The 18,958-nt window shown below is 66.5% G+C and overlaps 2 protein-coding genes across 6 annotated transcripts in view; one reads left to right on the plus strand and one right to left on the minus strand.

Moving 5' to 3' along the window:
* NIBAN2 (niban apoptosis regulator 2) overlaps nucleotides 1–16,974 on the plus strand; it is a 47,488-nt gene extending 30,514 nt beyond the window's left edge. Inside the window, exons 2-14 of the mRNA XM_062207505.1 lie at nucleotides 204–334; nucleotides 4,654–4,782; nucleotides 5,386–5,491; nucleotides 6,549–6,716; nucleotides 11,168–11,283; nucleotides 11,818–11,922; nucleotides 12,018–12,180; nucleotides 12,736–12,923; nucleotides 13,437–13,592; nucleotides 13,932–14,048; nucleotides 14,155–14,262; nucleotides 14,812–14,923; nucleotides 15,138–16,974. Coding sequence (XP_062063489.1) covers nucleotides 204–334; nucleotides 4,654–4,782; nucleotides 5,386–5,491; nucleotides 6,549–6,716; nucleotides 11,168–11,283; nucleotides 11,818–11,922; nucleotides 12,018–12,180; nucleotides 12,736–12,923; nucleotides 13,437–13,592; nucleotides 13,932–14,048; nucleotides 14,155–14,262; nucleotides 14,812–14,923; nucleotides 15,138–15,748 — 2,210 coding nt within the window. The 3' untranslated portion in view covers nucleotides 15,749–16,974. The remainder of the gene's footprint in view (nucleotides 1–203; nucleotides 335–4,653; nucleotides 4,783–5,385; nucleotides 5,492–6,548; nucleotides 6,717–11,167; nucleotides 11,284–11,817; nucleotides 11,923–12,017; nucleotides 12,181–12,735; nucleotides 12,924–13,436; nucleotides 13,593–13,931; nucleotides 14,049–14,154; nucleotides 14,263–14,811; nucleotides 14,924–15,137) is intronic.
* LRSAM1 (leucine rich repeat and sterile alpha motif containing 1) overlaps nucleotides 16,945–18,958 on the minus strand; it is a 33,958-nt gene continuing 31,944 nt past the window's right edge. For 4 of the 5 annotated variants that reach the window (XM_062207507.1, XM_062207506.1, XM_062207510.1 and 1 more), the window contains exon 26: nucleotides 16,966–18,854. In XM_062207507.1, coding sequence (XP_062063491.1) covers nucleotides 18,729–18,854 — 126 coding nt within the window. In that variant the 3' untranslated portion in view covers nucleotides 16,966–18,728. Of the gene's footprint in view, nucleotides 18,855–18,958 lie in introns of all 5 variants that reach the window. The other variant, XM_062207511.1, reaches the window with a different exon arrangement.

Below are 18,958 nucleotides of genomic sequence, written 5' to 3' on the forward strand. Positions count from 1 at the left end.
TTCTCGCTGGTCTGTGGGGTTTTTGGGTTTTCTTGGTCTGCGGCCGTGGCCCACACTCCCGTCTGGTCTGGGGGGTCACCCTTTCCCGAGACCTGTGCAGGAGCTGCAGGCCGGCCGCCGAGCCAGCCGTGCCACCTGCACCCGTCCCTGGGGTGTCTCCGGATCCGTGCCGACCTCACCGTCTGCTTGTTCTTCCCTTGCAGAGAAAACCGGGAAGGTCCTGAGCGAGTTCCTCCGCTTCTACGAGGACCAGTATGGCGTCGCGCTGTTCAACAGCATGCGCCACGAGATCGAGGGCACGGGCTCCCCGCAGGCGCAGCTGCTCTGGCGCAAGGTGAGCAGCGCGGGGGTGGGGGGGGGGCTTCCTGTGGCCTCAGCCTCAGCCTCTGGGCCTGGAAGCTGCCTGGCTCCAGCCTGGGGACCCTGTGGGGGCTTGGGGGTGGGAACCGTGCAGAGTGGGGAGCAGCCGAGGCCCTGGGTCTGAGCACTGGGCAGGGTAGGGCAGGGGCCCCAGGTCGGCCCCCCATGTCCTGGGCTGGAGTCGTTCCCTCTCAGTGCCTCTCTGTCCCCCCGGGTGGCCAGGCAGCTGGCAAAGGGAACGGTGACCAGGAGAGAAGGCCTGGCCCTGCGGGGCTGAGCTCTGGCCCTGGCTGCCATCTGCACCCACCGCCCCCTCTGGGGAGTCTGAGCGGCTGGGCCGATTGTCCTGGAAGTGGGGTGCTAGCCGGGTGAGGGGTGACCCCAGTGCTGGCATTTCTGTGGTGGGCAGGCTGCGAAGGCCCTTGCTCTCCTGCCACTCCCTCCCGGCCGGTCCTGTTGGCTTCCTCCACACTGCCCTGGTCATCGGGGCACAGACTGTGAGTGGTGGGGCTGTGCTGGGATGCAGCCCTCTCTCCGTGCCCCTCCCCCATGTCCAACCTGTGGTCCTGTGGGCTGAGCTCGGGGGCCTGGGTTCAGATGCTCCTGGGAGCTGGGAGCTCCGGCTCTGGTCCCACCTCAAGGCTCAGTGTCCCCATCCCACAGTGGTGCCCCCTCTGAGCTGTGGGAGAGAGGAAGTGGGGCGTGGACAGGGCGAGCAGACGGGATGGCCAAGGGGCTGGGGTCCTGACTTGGCGGGTACCCTCAGGCGAGGGTGTTCCCTGCTGAGCCTCAGTTTCTCTGTCTGTCCAATGGGTTTTCAGGGAGAAGCACCACAGTGGGCTGGAGAGGGCAGAGCAGTTTCGTGGGGGGATGGGCAGTTTGTGCGGCTGGAAGGCTCTGGGAGGGGATGGAGTGCGAGCGGCAGGGGAGGCCCCGGCTGCGGGTTTGGGTTCCTTTCTTTTTTAAAAAGATTTATTTATTTATTTGAAAGAGTTACACCATGAGAAGAACAGAAAGAGAGAGATCTCTTCCATCCCCTGGTTCACTCCCCAAATGGCCGCAACAGCCAGAGCTGGGCCAGGCTGAAGCCGGGAGCCAGGAGCTCCATCTGGGTTACCACGCGGGTGCAGGGGCCCAAGGACTTGGGCCTTCCTCCGCTACCCTCCCAGGCGCATTAGCAGGGAGCTGGATTGGAAGAGGAGCAGCCGAACTCGAACTTGCGCCTCTGTAGGATTGGGTTCCTTTCAAAGCCATCCCCCTCCCCAAAACCAGCTGTGCCTCTTTGCCCGAGGCCCAGGGAGCAGCGTCCACACAGCTCACTTCCAGGCTGGCTTGCAGGATGCCCTGCCCGGTGCTGCATCCCTCGTGGTGGGAGAGCCCGGTGCAGGCTGGAAGGAGCGTGGGCCTCTCCGTGGAGAAGTCTCTGCTGACGGCTTAGCGGCAGCACCGGGCCGGGTGCTGGGACCGCCCAGGCGGGCAGTGACCAGCTGTCTCGCCGTGAGGGTGGCAGGGCGAACGCAGACAGTGGCAGCCTGACCTCATCCCGGTGGCCCAGGAGGGCCTCCTGGAAGAAGTGCCACCTCGGCCCAGGACCTGATGGCTGCTAACTGGGAACAGGGAACGGCGAGCGCAAAAGCCCGGGGTTTTGGTTTGCCTGGGACCAGTCTGAGTCCAGGCCAGAGGCCCGTTCTGCCGACCCCCAGGCAGCCGGGCGGAGGGGAGGCTGGGCCTGTGTTGGCGCCGCTCACAGCACCACACTCCCTTTGCCTCTTCCCCTGGTGTCACGGCCACCTGGGGACCGCGGGGTGGCGGGGGCAAAGGTGCCCGGCGGGTGTGCGGGAGGAGAGGGGGCCCTGGCCCTGGGCGTCGTCTCTGTGCGGGACCTGCCTTGTGCACTCACAGGGCTGCGGACTTCTACAGGCGAGCACCAGGGATCAGGTCATCCAGGCCCCTGAAAGTGGGGACTTTTGGTCCCATTGCCACTCGGAAAACCGACCTTCATGACATTGTCTTGACAATATCAACCCAATAGAAATAACTTCTTCATCATCATCGTAACAGCAGCTATATTCTTTTTTTTTTTTTTTTTTAGATTTATTTATTTGAAAGGCAGAGTTACAGAGAGGCAGAGGCAGAGAGAGAGGGAGAGAGAGAGAGAGAGAGAGAGAGGTCTTCCATCCACTGGTTCACTCCCCAGATGGCCACAACAGCCAGAGCTGCGCTGATCCGAAGCCGGGAGTCGGGAGCTTCTTCCAGGTCTCCCATGCAGGTGCAGGGGCCCAAGGGCTTGGGCCATCTTCCACTGCTTTCCCAGGCCATAGCAGGGAGCTGGATCAGAAGTGGAGCAACGGGGACTCGAACCGGCACCCGTATGGGATGCCAGTGCTGCAGATGGCGGCTCTACCCGCTACACCACAGCACCGGCCCAAACAGCAGCTATTTTCATGAGAGCAATCAGAGATCATCGGAATAATACGAGTAATTTAATAATAATAGAAATGACGAGAGCAATGAAATGGTCATTGTCCATGCTAGACATTGTGGGGTTGGCCCCGGCCACTCTGCTCTGGAGGACGCGCACTGGGGGCACTGAGGCACAGCCGGGAGAAGCTGTTAGACCAGGCCCTGGGGTTTCCTCGCTGACGGCAGAGTCTGGGATTCTTGAGGGGTGGGTATTTGGCACAGTGACTAAGTTGTCGCCTGGACCACCTGCGTCCCAGTGGAGGGCCGGGGTTCGAGTCCCAATTCTGACCCCAGCTTCTTGCTAATGCACACCCTGGGGGGCAGCGGGTGATGTTCAGTTCCTTGGGTGCCTGGCTCCGGGCTTTGGTCTTGGCTCAGCCCTACCTGTGGCAGGCATTTGGGGGAGAGAACTGGTGGATGGAAGAGCTGTCTCCTTGCCTTTCAAATAAATAAAGGAATAAAATTTAAAATATCTTCCCTGGGGCAGCCGGGTTCCATCCCACTTCCTGCAGGCCTTCCAATCCAAATACAGCTCTGCCATTTGAAAGTCTTAAACATAAAACCCAAACGTGGGGTCTGGGGCAGCCTGGGTGGTGGTGGGGGCGCGGCCTGAGCCTGGCTGCCTGGGCCAGGGGCCTCTGCCCAGGCTCCTGCCGGGACGTCCCTGTCGCTGGGGCCCTGGGGCCTCGGCCGAGGTCTCCCCAGGGCACACAGAGAGCTCTGCCTTCTCTTTCTAGAAAGCCCAGGGAGAGCTGGATTTAGCGGTCTAAATTTAGACCACGGCGTGCAGAGCCCACGGCAGCGTCTGGGGGGACCTTTTTTTCCTGTAAATATTTTTATCCTTGGTAGGAAGCCGGCTGGGGTCCATTGTTTCAGCACAATGGGCCCTCCTTTTCCGAGGGCTTTGTGTTTCCCGCTGAAGAGGAGCTGGGGGCAGGGCGGGCGGCCTGGAAGGGCCCCGCACCGGAGCAGAGCGAGGACACCGGTCGAGCTTGGGCCCCCGTAGGAGAATGGCCTCTGGGTGCAGCGTGGCGAAGGCACCGTGGCCTCTGGGTGCAGCGTGGCGAAGGCACCGTGTTGCCCGCAGAGCAGGTGTATCGTGCCGAGGGAGCGAGGTGCTCAGGCCTCCGAGGCCCTCCCAGGCCTTCCGCGGGAGGCGTGCACGCTGCACTGGGCTCCCGCTCTCCCTTCCAGAAGCTTCCTTGTGCTCCTCCATCAGGAAGCACCGTGGCTGCTCCCACCTGGGGAGGGGTGGTCACAAAGACTCTTGCCGGTGGCCCTGGTGGCTCCTGGGTGATGTGGCTGACGGCCTCCAGGTGGCCCCATTTTACAGGTGAGGAAACTGATGCTCACAGAAGGCCGATACAGGCCCAAGCCCCACCGCCAGCGTGCAGAAGGCTGAAGCCCACACGGCCACCAGCCAGCCTGGATGCAGGTCCAGTGTCAGAGGCCCCTACCCCGCCCCGTCCGTGGGGGACTCTGGAGCTGCATATTAAAGCTTCCATTGCCCCGAGGGGAGACTGAGGCCCAGGGCCGGGGAGAGCCCCGCCCGGGCCCTGGGGCCTTGGCGGCTCTGCATGGTGGGCAGATGGGGCCAGCTGCCTCTTCCCGGGACTGGTCCCCAGGGGACCCTGGTCTGGCTGAGTCCTAAATCGGCTCTGGCCTGGGTCCACCTGCTGGCCTCACCACTGCCCTGCCCGGACCGTGGATGAGCTCTTTCCCCGGAGCCTCGCTCTTCCCATCTGTTGAATGGGTGAGACGCAGGCCTGCCCCCGAGGCTCTCCGCTCGGGAGATGGCATCCCCTCACGGCCGCGGCTCCCCGCCCGCAGGTGCCGCTGGAGGAGCGCGTCATCTTCTCGGGGAACCTCTTCCAGTACCAGGAGGACAGCAAGAAGTGGCGGAACCGCTACAGCCTCGTGCCGCACAACTATGGGCTGGTGCTGTATGAGAACAAAGTGGTGAGCCGGCCCCGCCCCCGAGACCGCCCCGCCCAATCCACGCGGGCTCCACCCCCGAGACCGCCCCGCCCCGCCTTCTGAGGAACTGTCCGTCAGGGACCGCTTTCCGCTGCACAGTGACACCTGGTGGCAGGGAGCGGCATGGCAGCCCTGCTGTAGGGGCTATCCCAGCACTGCTTCCCCACGCCCACCCCCAGCAGGCTCTAGGAAAACTGTCCAGGGGAGAGCTCAGCCCCTGGCAGGGTGGTGGACAGGCCCAGGCGATGGGCAGAGGGCCTGGACTCTGGAGGCAGATACCCCGGTTCACGTCCTGCATCTGCTCCCTGCCAGCTGGGTGGACTTGTGGCCAGGGTGCCCCTTGGGCTGAGAGCCGGCTGTGGAGAGAACTGTGCCACACCCCAGCACAGGGCCCACTCCTGGCGCTCAGCGCTTCCTGGGCTTTCCCGGCTCTGTGCTCACACTGAAGCACGGGAGGTTTAGGAGCCTTGTCGTCATCACCCCACCGACGGCACCCGGTAGCCAGGGCACTGAGCCGCTCCTTCCTCCCCACGGGATCACACCGTTGGGAATGGGCTTGGGCACATCTCTGTCACCCCTCCCCAGGCCTATGAGCGGCAGGTGCCGCCCCGAGCCATCATCAACAGTGCTGGCTACAAGATCCTCACCTCCGTGGACCAGTACCTGGAGCTTGTGGGCACCTCCTTACCAGGTAAAGGCCCACTCGCCCCGGCCACGACGTCCTGCCTGGGCTTCAGGGGTTGGCCAAGGAGGGGGTGGCCCTGAGCCCGTTGCTCGAAGGGGCCCTTCGAGGAGGGGCCTCCGGGCCTGGGAGGGGGGCTTTGCCTGAGAGCATGCCGTGCATGGGCTGCAGGGTGGGAGCCTCATCCAAGTCCTGCAGCTCCTGACCTCACGGTGCACAGCTCTCTGCCCTCCCCCCTCCCTGAGCCCTTGAGGGCCTCCCACTGGGGAGGAGGGGCCAGTAACTCTGCCCCCCCCCCCCGTTACTCCAGATGGCTCCTGTCCACCACCCCTGGCCGAGGCTCCCTGAAAGCCTCCTGGGAATAGTGTCGCCACACAGGTGACTCCTAGGACGAAGGGGCAGGGGCTGTGCCCACCTGGGGGCAGGGTGTGTCCCCAGCTGTGTCTTGAGAGTCAGGTCCCGCCTCCTGCCCACCTGCTGGTGGCAGGAACTCCTGGGTCCCAGCCCCAAAGCGGGGCTCTGTGCTGGGTGGACACACCCGTCGCTTCTCCCACGACCTCAGGGAGCTGTGTCGACCCCAAGAGGTGCCGTGTGCACCGAGCCAGCAGGGCCGACCCGAAGCCAGGGTGCCGAGAGCTGTTATTGTTGGATTATGAACCACAGGGCGGGTCACAGCCCAGGACAGCAGGGTCTCATGGGAGCTCAGATATCCACACGCACAAAGCAGAAAGGAAAATTCCTTTTTATGTATTGTGTCCCCTGCCCCACGTGCCTTTCTCCCCACGTGGGCCTCCGCAGCCGAGACTGGAAGGGGAACTCGAGAGGCAGTGCTGGCCTTTGCACCCAGGGCTGGCACCTGCCTGGCCGGTGCCCGGCACTCGGAGTGCAGAGCCTCGTCCCACGGGAAGGTCCCCAGATGCCGGATTCCGAGGCTCCTTCAGCCAGGCCGTGGGGGCGCAGCCGGTCGCCCCAGGACAGGCTGGCCGCCCTGGGCCTGAGCCCGGCCCCGGCTGAGCTGGGGACCCGTTCCCTGGGAGGGCCGTGCTCAGCGGCTCCGTCTCCACAGGGGTCGCGTCTAAGTCGGGCAGCGCCCCCATGCTGAAGTGCCCCACTCAGTTCCCGCTCATCCTCTGGCACCCCTACGCCCGGCACTACTACTTCTGCATGATGACGGAGGCCGAGCAGGACAAGTGGCAGGCGGTGCTGCGGGACTGCGTCCGGCATTGCAACAACGGTGAGTGCGGGCAGGTGCAGGGGCGGGAGGGGCGCTGCCTGCTCCTGCGCGCAGCCTGACACCTGGTGGCTGAATGTGACATGGCAGGCCTGCTCTACGAGCTGTTCTGGGTTCCTCTCTGGGGTTTCTGAGAGATCTTCCTTCATGAAAACTCTTGTTTTTAAAAATATTTATCTAAGGACAGGGAGCTTCCATTGTTTCTTCTCAAATACCTGCAACAGCCAGGGCTGAGCCAGGCCAAAGCCAGGAGCCGGGAACTCCATCTGGATCTCCCATGTGGGTGCAGGGGCCCAGGTACCTGAGCCTCCGAGGTTTGCAAAAGGAGGAAGAGGGAATTGGAGCGGAGCCGGGTCTCAAACCAAGGCACTCCAACATAGGACGCAGGCGTCTTTCTGTTTTGCTTTGAAGATTTATTTATTTGAAAGGCAGAGTTACAGAGAGAGGGCGGGACGGAGTGACCGAGAGAGAGGTCTTCCACCTGCTGCTTTACTCCCCAAATGGTCACAATGGCCGGGGCTGGGCCAGGCGGAAGGCAGGAGCCAGGAGCCGGGGCTGGATCTCCCGTGTGGGTGCGGGGGCCCAAGGACTTGGCTTTCCCAAGCGCGTTAGCAGCAGCTGGGAGTGAGGCAGCCAGGACTGGGACTGGCACCCACGTGGGATGCTGGCTACGCTGCTGCCCCACAGCGCTGGCCCCGGGCGCAGCTGTCGTAAGTGGCGGCTTCGCCACCTGCCAAATGCCCACCCTGACGAAAACACCTTTGTGTTGCTCAGGAAAAAGCAGAGAAGTACAGAGCTGTGTGGTTGTTGAGCCTGTGGGTCTGAATCGAACAAATCACAACTGTAGTTGGGCCACCTTCTGTCCACGTGACCTTGGGTGACCGACTTAGCTTTTTTTTTAAAGATTTATTTATTTGACACTCAGAGTTAACACACACAGAGAGAAGGAGAGGCAGAGAGTGAGAGAGGGAGGGAGGGAGGGATGGAGGGAAGGAGGGAGGAAGAGAGAAAGAGAGAGAGGGAGAGAGAGAGAGAGAGAGAGGGAGGGAGGGAGAGAAAGAGAGAGGCCGGCGCTTGGTGTAGCACGTAAGGCCGCCGCCTGCAGAGCCAGCATCCCATAAGGGCGCCGGTTTGAGTCTCAGCTGCTCCACTTCTGATCCAGCTCTCTGCTGTGGCCTGGGAAAGCAGTGGAAGATGGCCCAAGTCCTTGGGTCCCTGCGCCCATGTAAGAGACCTGTAGGAAGCTCCTGGCTCCTGTCTTTGGATTGGCGCAGCTCCTGCCATTGCGATCAATTAGGGAGTGAACCAGTGGATGGAAGACTCTCTCTCTCTGTCTCTCCTTCTCTCTCTGCGTAACTCTGACTGTCAAATAAACAAATAAATCTTTAAAGAGAGAGAGAGAGGTCTTGGGCCATCTTCTACTGCTTTCCCAGGCCATAGCAGAGAACTGGATGGGAAGTGCAGCAGCCAGGACTCGAACAGGCGGCTTTATGGGATGCCAGCACTGCAGATTGGGGCTGTAACTCGCTGTGCTACAGCGCCGGCCCCCGACTTAGCTCTTGGTGCCTCTGTAAAATGGGTATAAAAATTGCCGAGTGTCGTGGGGAGTTTTGAGGAGCTATGGTGAGCGCCCAGGGCACCCTTGGTAAAGAGGCTTACTGTGCGAGCCACCCAGGTGGTCTGCGCTCCCACCCTCGTCCTTGTTGTCTGTGAGCGGGGTGGGGTGGGCTGGGGGGCTCTTCCCCGGCTCCTTTAGTCACGAGCGTTGTGTCTCCTCTGGGAAGGACCGGGGAGGACCAGGGAGGACCCGGCCGTGGGCCCCGAGTATGCAACAGGGAGCAAGACAGGTTCCCTGCCCTGGTGCAGCCCGAGGTGTGGAGGGGAAGAAGGGGAGATGAAGGAGGCCCCAGGGGACAGGGATCACAGCTGGGAGCCTTGCAGTGTGCAGGTTGGGGGAGGTCAGTCATGGTGGCCCCCTCGAGGAGGTGAGAACGCATCGCCAGGGGGCAGAGGGAGGACCTGGGAGCCCCAGAGGCCGAGGAGCTGTGAGGCCCTGGGTTGGGGGGGACCTGTGGGGGGCTCTGGGGCCAGGTCTGGGGGGGCCTCATGGGGCTCTAAGGCTTGCGGCTGTCTCCCGAGGAGACCCTGGGGGTCTTTCTGTCCCTGGGGAAGGAAAACCCTGCCCAGGACCCAGGCCATCTGGCCCTGGGTAGGAGAGGGCGTGCCCGCCCTGCCCCCGCCCTGCACTTCTGCAGGAGGAACCAGGTCTGCACCTGGGCCGGTCCCAGCCCTGCCGCCCACCAAGGGGCCGCCTGTTCCCAGGTCCCCGGGGACCGTGCCGGGGCTGCCTGCCCCCCTCCCAGTTTCCCAGGGCTGTGACAGAGCGGGCTGGCAGGGTGGGTGACCCTAGCCAGGTGGGGACACACAGGTGGGCGTGTGTCCCAGGCACAGTGACCCAGCCTGCCCGTGGGGAGCCTGGCACCCAGCGGCCCCCGGCTGGAGGCTGGGTGCTGTGGGCAGGAGGCCGGCAGGGCAGCACCCTCACCCTGGGCGGGGTGGGCGGGGCTGGATTCAGCAGGGGCCTCTCCTCCGCCCCCCAGGGCCTGTGAGAAAGTTCCCTGCTGTGTCTGTCTCGCCTGGAATTTGTGGAGCCTGGAACTGCTCGCTCCAGGGGCTGCCAGGAAGTGGGGGGTGGGCGGGGAAGGAGGCCAGGCTGGGCAGCCGCCAGCACGGCCCTGCCCCCCCCACATCCTGCGTTCCCAGAGAGCTGGGGGTGGCCCTGCCCGGCGAGTTCCCACCATGGGCTGGGGGCGCAGGGGTCAGGGCTCGTCCTGTCTGCCCAGGGCCCCTCTCAGTGCCCACTCCGCGCCTGCAGGTCTGGCTGGCGGGGGCGAGCGGGTCCCCGGCTGCATGTGCCTGGGCAGTACTGTGGCTTTGCCGGGGCTGGGGGCAGCGTCCCCCTCCCTGGAGGGGCAGGGGAGCTGGTGTCGTGGGTCTCAGCCCTGGGTCTCCTGAGCTGGTGGCGACGAGGCCTTTCCTCCCCGTGTCCCCCAGCGGCTGCCCCTTCTTCCTGATGCTGCTGACACTGTCCCGATGGACTTGGGGGGGCAGTAGCCCGGCCTGGGCCCCCCAGCCTGACTCATCCAAGACCCTTGGCCCGAATGCTGGGGGCTGGGCCTCAGCGTGGGTCCGGGGAGGGGGCACAGTAGCACCCGGGTTCATGGGGACCGCTCAGAGGGGCCCTCCAGCAGGTCAGACTCAGCGGCTGGACATTCAGATGGAGGGGGTCCCCAGGGTCCGAGGCTGCCTCCCCCTGCCGGCCCCGCGCTGCTCACCTGAGCTGCTGCGTGTGGGGATGTAGGAGCCCGCCACGCCCTCCTGGGAGCTTGGAGTGTGTGGGGTCCTCTCCCCCGCCCCCCCTTCGGGCTCTGCCTGCCCTGTACCCGTCACTCCTGCCTGCTCAGGTCCCCCTCCCCAGCCCAGATGAGCGCTGGACCTCAGTTTCCCTGGGGCCAGGGGCCAAGATCCCCTCTGGCTCTGGGAGGCCGTGACTCCTGCGGCCGGCCAGGCTTGGAGAGGGACTTTTTCTCTGTGGGTGACTCAGCCCGTAGTCATGGCCGTGGGCGCTGGGGTTTGTGATGTGCGGGCGGCCGGTTCCCCTTCCTTGGGCGCTGGGGACATCGCGGTCAGAGGCACGCGGCCAGGGGAGCCGCCGCCGCCTGGCTCGGTGGCGTTTAACCACGTTCTTCCCCCAGCTGGGTGTTGCAACTTCCTGCCTGCCCAGCCCAGCGGCGGGGGTGGGTGTGGGTGGGGGTCCACGCCTTGGGCATCGACCCAGTCCCCGCTCACCGGCATCGAGCCAGCAGCGCCACCAGCAGCAGGGACAGGAAATGGTGTTTTCCCGTCGTCCTTAGAAGCAAGCGTTCCGGTTTATTCTTTGGCGAGGTTGTGCCAGGCGCTCACCTGGGCCCACAGCCCCAGCTGCGGCCCCGCCCCCTCCCTCGGATATCAGGGGCAGCAGCCCCTCCCCACAAGGTGGCCTTGCAGCCGCCCATGTCCCTGGGAGGCCGGGTCAGGGTCATTGCTCCCATTTCCCAGAGCAAGAGACTGAGGCCCTTGGAGCTCAGAGACCTAGAACGAGGCTCGGCACACGCTGGCCTGTGGGGCCAGCAGCAAATTGCCTATTTTAGTCAATAAAGCAGAGCCGGGCTCCTGGCTTACAGATGCCCCGTGTGCTGGGGTCGTGCGGCCGGCAGACGGGGACTGGAACGAGGGTCCTGCTCAGACCCTCCTGCCCTGTGGCCCTCGGCCCGCAGCCTGACCTTGCTTTCTTGACCTCTGCAGCTGGGTTACTTGCCGCGCCTGGGGCTCAGGTGTTGGGTGGATGTGAGGGGGCGGGAGGAGGCGCAGGGGGTCTGCTGCTGGCCCCGTCACCCCCTCCCTGTCCTCCACAGGCATCCCGGAGGACTCCAAGGTGGAGGGCCCCGCATTCACGGACGCCATCCGCATGTACCGCCAGGCGAAGGAACTGTACGGCACGTGGGAGATGCTGTGCGGGAATGAGGTGCAGGTGAGGCCGGGAGGGCTGCTGGGGAGGCTCAGAGGTCACCCTGGGGCTGGGGGCGGGGCTCTGGGTGCTGCAGGAAGGGGAGGACAAGCTCAGATCGGACAGCCGGGGGCCACTGCGGCACGGCCACTGGGTCTCGTGTTCATTATTTGTTGAGCACCTGCCCCAGGCCAGGTGCCAGGTGTGGCTGTGAACGGGAGACCCTGCCTTGGCCCAGCAGGGGAAGCAGACATTCAGTTATCCCACACTGCCGGGTGTGTGTGTGTGCGCTGCCTTCCAGACGGGGGGTGGGGTGGGAGCACCTGCAAAGGCACTGGGGTGGGGTCTCACCACCGCCCTCCCCCCCCAAGTCTGAGGGCCCAGCAGGACAGCCAGGCAGGCAAGTCTGGGGCCTGGGGAACTGACGCTCAGGAGAGCAGGCAGTGGGTTGCAGCTGGGGCCATGGCCAGGGGACACGGGGTTTGTGTGGCCGGGCTCGCCACGCCAGCCGGACGGACGTGCCCCAGCAGCTGCCCTGGCTTGTGCCCCCGGCCCTAGATCCTGAGCAACCTGGTGATGGAGGAGCTGGGCCCCGAGCTGAAGGCAGAGCTGGCCCCGCGGCTGAAGGGGAAACCCCAGGAGCGGCAGCGGCAATGGATCCAGGTGGGCGGGGCCGGGCCCGGGAGGGAGTGGGGCCTGCCACCAGCCCAGTGCCCTCCGCCCTGGCCTTGGCCCTGACGCCTCTGCTCTGCCCGCAGATCTCCGACGCTGTGTACCGCATGGTGTATGAGCAGGCCAAGGCGAGCTTCGAGGCCGTGCTGTCCAAGCTGCAGCAGGCCCGGCCGGCCATGGAGGCCGTCATCCGCACGGACATGGACCAGGTCATCACCTCCAAGGAGCACCTGGCCAGCAAGATCCGAGGTAGGCCCGGGGCCAGGGCCGTCTCTCTCTGTGCCGTGATCTGTGACAGTCTCACAGCAGTGACTTGGCTGGCTGCACTGACAAACATCAGAATCCGAGCTGAGCCGTAGTCCCTGCGGCTGTGTGAGCTGTTTTGCAAAAGCTGGCATTTCTGTAAACCCAGCTCCTGCAGGCCCGGCTTCCTGCCTGGAAGCGTCACGCCTTCTAACCCCTTCCGTCCCCAGCTGTCCCCGGGACACAGCCGCGCCCCCTAGCTGTCTCGCCAGGAATGGAACAAACAGCATTAGTGGGCAGGGGTGAGGGTGGACATCGAAACAGCCCCGGGCCAGAATGTTCTGGAGGTGGCCCCGCCCACAGGGCCGAGAGCCAGCCGGGTACACAGTGCCACCGAGCCAGGCCGCGTCACTCCCGGGTTGTGTGGGGGCTCCGGCTCCGTGTCTGCAGAACCCGAGGCTGGCTGAGTCGGCTGTAGCGTTTGGGGTTTTGGTTTTTGGGGCGGCGGGCGGCGGGGCGGCAGGCAGCGGGCGGCGCTGACCCACTCGCTGCCCGGCGCAGCCTTCATCCTCCCCAAGGCAGAGGTGTGCGTGCGGAACCACGTGCAGCCCTACATCCCGTCCATCCTGGAGGCGCTCATGGTGCCCACCAGCCAGGGCTTCACCGAGGTGCGCGACGTCTTCTTCAAGGAGGTCACGGACATGAACCTGAACGTCATCAACGAGGGGGGCATCGACAAGCTGGGCGAGGTGAGGCCGCGGCGCCCAGGGCCCAGGCCCTTGGAAGTTGTGGCGGGCACAGCGGTTAGAGGAGAGGGAGCGCGCCCCTTCCTGCCTGTCTGCGCCCGCCCCAGGGGAGAGGGGAGGGAGCGAGCCTCCGGTCTGGTCTCGCACTCAGCGCCGGCAGCCTGTCTCTCCGGTGGGTGTCCTTGCACGCCCTGGAGCCCACGTAGCTGTCAGCTGCAGGCAGAATGTACCCCCCGGTCAGCCTCCTCCACACTCCACGTCTGGGGTGAACTGGAAAGATGATGAGCCGTTCCAGACAGGACGAGTGCCTTGCTCAAGGCCACCCAGCACCCAGGAGGGACCTCGCGGTGCCGAGGCTGGACCACGCACCTCCGGCGCCCGGTCCTCCTCCTCCTCCTCCCTGCCCGCCGACTTCCAGGCGGTCTTCGCCCGTAGCCCCAGTGGCAGCCCCAGGGCACAGGCAAGGGGCGGCGTCCAGGGCTGCGGCTCGGCCCCACGCGCGCCCTCTCCCCGCAGTACATGGAGAAGCTGTCGCAGCTGGCCTACCATCCCCTGAAGATGCAGAGCTGCTACGAGAAGATGGAGCCGCTGCGGCTGGATGGGCTGCAGCAGCGCTTCGACGTGTCCAGCACAGCCGTGTTCAAGCAGCGAGCCCAGATCCACATGCGCGAGGTGGGCCCCCTCCCGGGCCTGAGCCGGCCCCTCTCTCTGCAGGGACACTCAGCTCACCTGGCCGATTCGGACCCATCTTGCAGGCTTTGGCGTGGAGCTGTGTGTGCTCCCCCAGCCCCTTCCTGTGGTCCCGTTCCCTGGGGGCAGGGCTGGCCCAGCGCTCAGCTCTGCCTGGCACAGGCTGGGGACTCAGGGAGCGCATGCGGCGCGCGCCCAAGCCCAGGAGCATGTAGACCGCCCCCCATGGCGCCCTGGCAGGCTTGGGGGCGGGGGCGGGCTAAGGGGAGGGACCGGGGTCGCTCGGGCGGCTTCACCCCCCACCCTGTGCTGTGCCCACAGCAAATGGACAACGCCGTGTACACCTTCGAGACGCTGCTGCACCAGGAGCTGGGCAAGGGGCCCACCAGGGAGGAGCTGTGCAAGTCGATCCAGCGCATCCTGGAGCGCGTGCTGAAGGTGAGCAGCCGCCCCCCGCCCCGGCTGACTCCGGCCCCGGTGCCCCCCACCCCGCGCCCCGGCCAGGCCGCCTCGGAGCTGACCCCCGCCCCGCCCCCTCCGGCAGAAATACGACTACGACAGCAGCTCGGTGCGCAAGAAGTTCTTCCGCGAGGCCCTGCTGCAGATCGCCATCCCCTTCCTGCTGAAGAAGCTGGCGCCCACCTGCAAGTCGGTGAGCGCGCCCCGCCCGCCAGCCCCGGCCCCGCCCCGCAGCGGCTCCACCCGCCCGCCTCTGCGCCCCTCCCCGCCCCCGCCCCGCGACCCTGACCCCGCCTCTGCGCCCCTCCCCGCCCCCGCCCCGCGGGCTGACCCCCGCCTCTGCGCCCCTTTGCGCCCCTCTGCGCCCCTCTGCGCCCCTCCCCGCGGGCTGACCCCCCCCCTCTGCGCCCCTCCCCGCCCCTCCCCGCGGGCTGACCCCGCCTCTGCGCCCCTCCCCGCCCCCGCCCCGCGGGCTGACCCCCGCCTCTGCGCCCCTTTGCGCCCCTCTGCGCCCCTCTGCGCCCCTCCCCGCGGGCTGACCCCCCCCCTCTGCGCCCCTCCCCGCGGGCTGACCCCGCCTCTGTGCCCCTCCCCGCCCCTCCCCGCGGGCTGACCCCGCCTCTGCGCCCCGCCCCACCCCCGCCCCGCGGGCTGACCCCCGCCTCTGCGCCCCTTTGCGCCCCTCTGCGCCCCTCCCCGCGGGCTGACCCTGCCTCTGCGCCCCGCCCCGCCCGCCCGGCAGGAGCTGCCGCGGTTCCAGGAGCTGATCTTCGAGGATTTCGCCAGGTTCATCCTGGTGGAGAACACGTACGAGGAGGTGGTGCTGCAGACCGTCATGAAGGACATCTTGCAGGGTGAGCGCCGGCCGGCCGGGCTTTCTGGGGGGCACGGCCAGGGGGCTCAGGCCCGAGGCTGGCGGGGACCCAGGAGGGTGGCGGGTCCTTGGCTTTGCGACCATGGTGGTCGCCGCCTTAAGGGGACAGCGCTGCCACGTGCAGCGGGGAGTGGGCCGCGACCGCCTGCGGGGTGGGCGGGGAAGCACCCTGACCCCGCCCTGTGGTCCCCCAGCTGTGAAGGAGGCCGCCGTGCAGCGCAGGCACAACCTGTACCGGGACAGCATCGTCCTGCACAACAGCGACCCCAACCTGCACCTGCTGGCCGAGGGCGCGCCCATCGACTGGGGCCAAGAGTATGGCGACGGCGGCGACAGCCACGGGGGCGGCGACAGCAGCCCCGGCACCGGCACCGCGGAAGCAGCCAACGTCTCGGAAAAGCGAAGGCGTGCCAAGCAGGTGGTCTCCGTGGTCCAGGACGAGGAGGCGGGGCTGCCCTTCCAGGCCAGCTGCGAGCCACAGTCGCCCGCGTCACCGGACAGTGTCACCGAGCTCCGTGGGATGCTGGCCCGGGATCTGCAGGCTGAGAGTCCCCCGCCGCTCGGCCCCCTGCTCAATGGGGCCCCTGCCCAGGAGAGCCCCCAACCCGAGGCCGGCCCTGAGGCCTCCTCCCCGCCTCCCTCACCTCCCTCGCCGCCCGACCAGCTCCCACCTGGGAAGGCCGTGGACTGTGAGCCCCCCAAGCCCAGTGACCAGGAGACGGGCGAGCAGGTGGCCAGCCCTGGCGGCCGTGCCCCCATCCACACCACCACAGAGGACAGCGCCGGGGTGCAGACTGAGTTCTAGGCCCAGCGGCCCTGAGCTTCCGTTGGACAGGGCACAGGGCGCCCGCTCCAAGGCACTGGCAGCTCTGGGGAGGGGGAGCCCCAAGCTGTGCCTTATGGGTGGAGGGGGGGCCGGGGCGGCCCCCCGAGTCCCTCTCCTGGTCGCAGCCCCACTTCTTCGCCCCGTTTGCTCTTCTTTGGGATGATCTCAGATGCAGGGTCTGGTTTCGGGGTTTTCCTCCTTGTGCTGGGGGCTGGACACAGCCTAGGTGGGGCTGGGGACCCGTCTTCCTGTTCCTGGGGCCTCCCTTCCCCTCGTGGGCCTCACCATCCTTCTTGGAGGGGGCACATCCAGGCACTGCGCACTGCGCCTGGTCCCTGCGGAGCTGGCCCCGGGAGGAGGCAGAGGGAGGGGTGCACAGAGCTGCTCCCACTGGGCCCAGGGTCAGGCTCGGGGTGGGCCCCCGGGGAGCTTGCAGGCCGGAGCCAGGCTGGGGACGCCAGGGGCAGGGCTGGGTTTCGGGGAGCCTCACAGAGGGGTGCAGCAGTGGGCCCGAGCTGGGCCGAGGAGGGCCCCGAACGTGCTGGTGTGTGCAGTGGAGGTGTGCTGAGCGCGAGTGAGGCTGAGGCAGAGAGAGGGCAGCTGAGTTGCAGCAAGGAACCCCCGTCTCCCGTGCCCCCCAGCCCAGCCTGGCTCTGCCCCACCGGCCCGGGACCCCCTCTGTTCCTGTCCCTTCGGGCCTCCGTGCACGCTTTGGGCTGGGGGCGCTGCGTGAAGCGGGAGTGTTGGAGTGGATGCCCTGCCTGACGGGAGCTGGTGGGCTCCTGAGGGGTCTGTGGTCCCCAGGATGCCGTGAGGACTTGGGGTCAGGCCGTGCGCGGCCTCTGCGCCGCCGTCACCTGGGCCTGCAGGCCCCTCTTCAAATGTCCTGAGCCGCTGGGCCCCCCAGCTTGAGGGCTGCGCCCCACCCAGCCCTCTCCCCTGTTGCTTTGAGGGGCATAAAGGGCAGCTGCTGCCTCCTCCCGGCCCCGGGGGGGCCCCTCCCGCGCCCTGCACCCCCGGATGGTGGCGGGTGCTCAGGAACCGGGTCCCCCAGCCCCCACCGCGTCACGAACTTCCCCGAGGACACTGGCGTGCGATGCCCCCTCCAGTGCCCTGGGGGTCGTAGGTGGTCCTCCCCCATATTGTATTGGAAATGCTATGCAAACTGTTGTAGCTTCTACTAATCAATAAACGCTTTATTTAAAGCCGCAGCTTGGTGTGGTGCTGGGGTGTGGGGGCGGGTGACCGGGGCCTCAGATGGTCCCATTTTACAGCAAAGGCAGCTGAGGCCCACTTGGAGCTCACGGGTGACCGGCCGTCCGGTAGCTTCTCAGCTCGCCCTGTGCGGTGTTGCGCGTCAGTGCTGGGCGGCAGGAGGCCGAGGACAGCAGCAGCTTCAGGGCCAGCTGGGGCCCTGGGCACCCATCACTCCCGCCACGACAGCCAGGCCTCCTTTCTTTTAGATTTTGATGAGATCGTCCATCATTGGTGTACTGGGCCAGGCTGAAGCGGGGAGCTCCCTCCGGGTCTCTCACATGGACAGCAGGCACCCAACACTTGGGCCGCCTTCCCTTGCTCTTTCCAGACTGTTAGCAGCGGCTGGATCGGAAGTGCGGCGGCTGGGACAGGAGCCGCCCACGTGGAGGCCGGTGCTGCCGGCGGTGGCTTCACCACTCTGCCACAGCGTGGGCCCGGCCGTGCCCGCTCTCCCGACATGCCCGCTCTCCCAACGTGCCCGCTCTCCCGACGTGCCCGCTCTCCCGACGTGCCCGCTCTCCTGACATGCCCGCTCTCCCGACATGCCCGCTCTCCCGACGTGCCCGCTCTCCCGACATGCCTGCTCTCCTGACGTGCCCGCTCTCCTGACATGCCCGCTCTCCCGACATGCCTGCTTGCAAGCATTGCTTGTGGATTCCCGGCTGTGGGCCACGTGCCTGACCTGGGGACCTGGAGCCTCCCGTACCTGCCCTCACCATTTCCCACGGGAGAGCAGAGGCCCAGGAGGGGGTCCTGGCAGAGGTGAGGGAGCAAAACACGTCCCTGTGGGCTGTGGTGGCAGCCACAGGAGCAGGGCTGGCTGAGCCCAGAGGGCAGAGGGGTGGGGGATGAGCAGAGGTCCCCGAGGGGAAGCTGAGGGCTGGGGGTGTCCGCGGTGCCTCGGGCAGCTGATGGCCCCTGGGAAGCAGCGATCTCCCTGCCACCCCCAGACCTGTGCCCTCTCGAGGATGCTGCCCCCTGGTGGCCACCAGCGTAAGTCCCCACATCTACTGAATAGATAGGGAAACTGAGGCCCGAAGGCTGGCCAGGGTTACCGTGAGAGCCACCTGCCAGAAACGGTGTTAATAAACATGCGCCTCCACGGTGAGTGCAGTGTGCATGGCTCCCGGAATTGTGCAGTGCACAACCTGCACAACTGCCCGAGTCCTGGAGTCGGGCGGCTCCTGGGCCTCTGCGCCCCCTGCAGAGCCTCAGCTCCCTCGTCTGGGATCGCGAGTGGAGTGCCCGCCGGTGGGTAGCAGGCCGCCGCCCCGCTCTGGCTGCCTCCCGGAGCCCCCTCCCTGGGGCCTGGTCTCCACCGCTAAGGACGGAGGTGCGGGTACTCTTGCACTTGGCTTTCACCAGCGGTGTGGCCTGTGCCTGGCCCCTCCCCGGACCCTGCACCCCCCCCCAGGCTCCCCAGAGGCCCCAGGGCTGACTGGGGGGGGGCAGACGGGGGTGGGTTTGCTGACGTTCCTGCTTTGGGCTGAGCTCCTGGCTGCGCGGGGTGAGGAGGTGCAGAGCGCCAGGCAGCTGAGACGAGGCTGGGGCGGAGGCCTGCCCTGCCCTCCGGAGGCCCGGCCCGCGCTCATCTCCCAGTGCTGGGGCGGCACAGCGGCCCCTCCACCAGCACGGCCGCCCTCCACACTACGCCTGGCCCAGAGGCGCTGGGAGACGGAGGCGGGGCCCGGGTGGCGGCCGCTCAGCTGCTGTGGTAGAGGCGCAGGCGCTGGGCGATCTGCTGCCGGCACAGCGGGCAGGTGCGCAGCGGCTGGCAGCACTGCTGGCAGCAGCACACGTGGCCACAGTTGAGGAAGACGACCTGGGCCTGTGGGGAGGCCGCGGGCCGTGGGCTCGGGCAGGAACCCACGCCCGCACCACCGGGAACCCCAGCCTGCCCCCGGTCTGCTGGCTCCTTCTCTCGGATTGTGG

This window comes from Lepus europaeus, chromosome 12 (genome assembly GCF_033115175.1).
Source record: "Lepus europaeus isolate LE1 chromosome 12, mLepTim1.pri, whole genome shotgun sequence".
Classification (NCBI taxonomy): domain Eukaryota; kingdom Metazoa; phylum Chordata; class Mammalia; order Lagomorpha; family Leporidae; genus Lepus; species Lepus europaeus.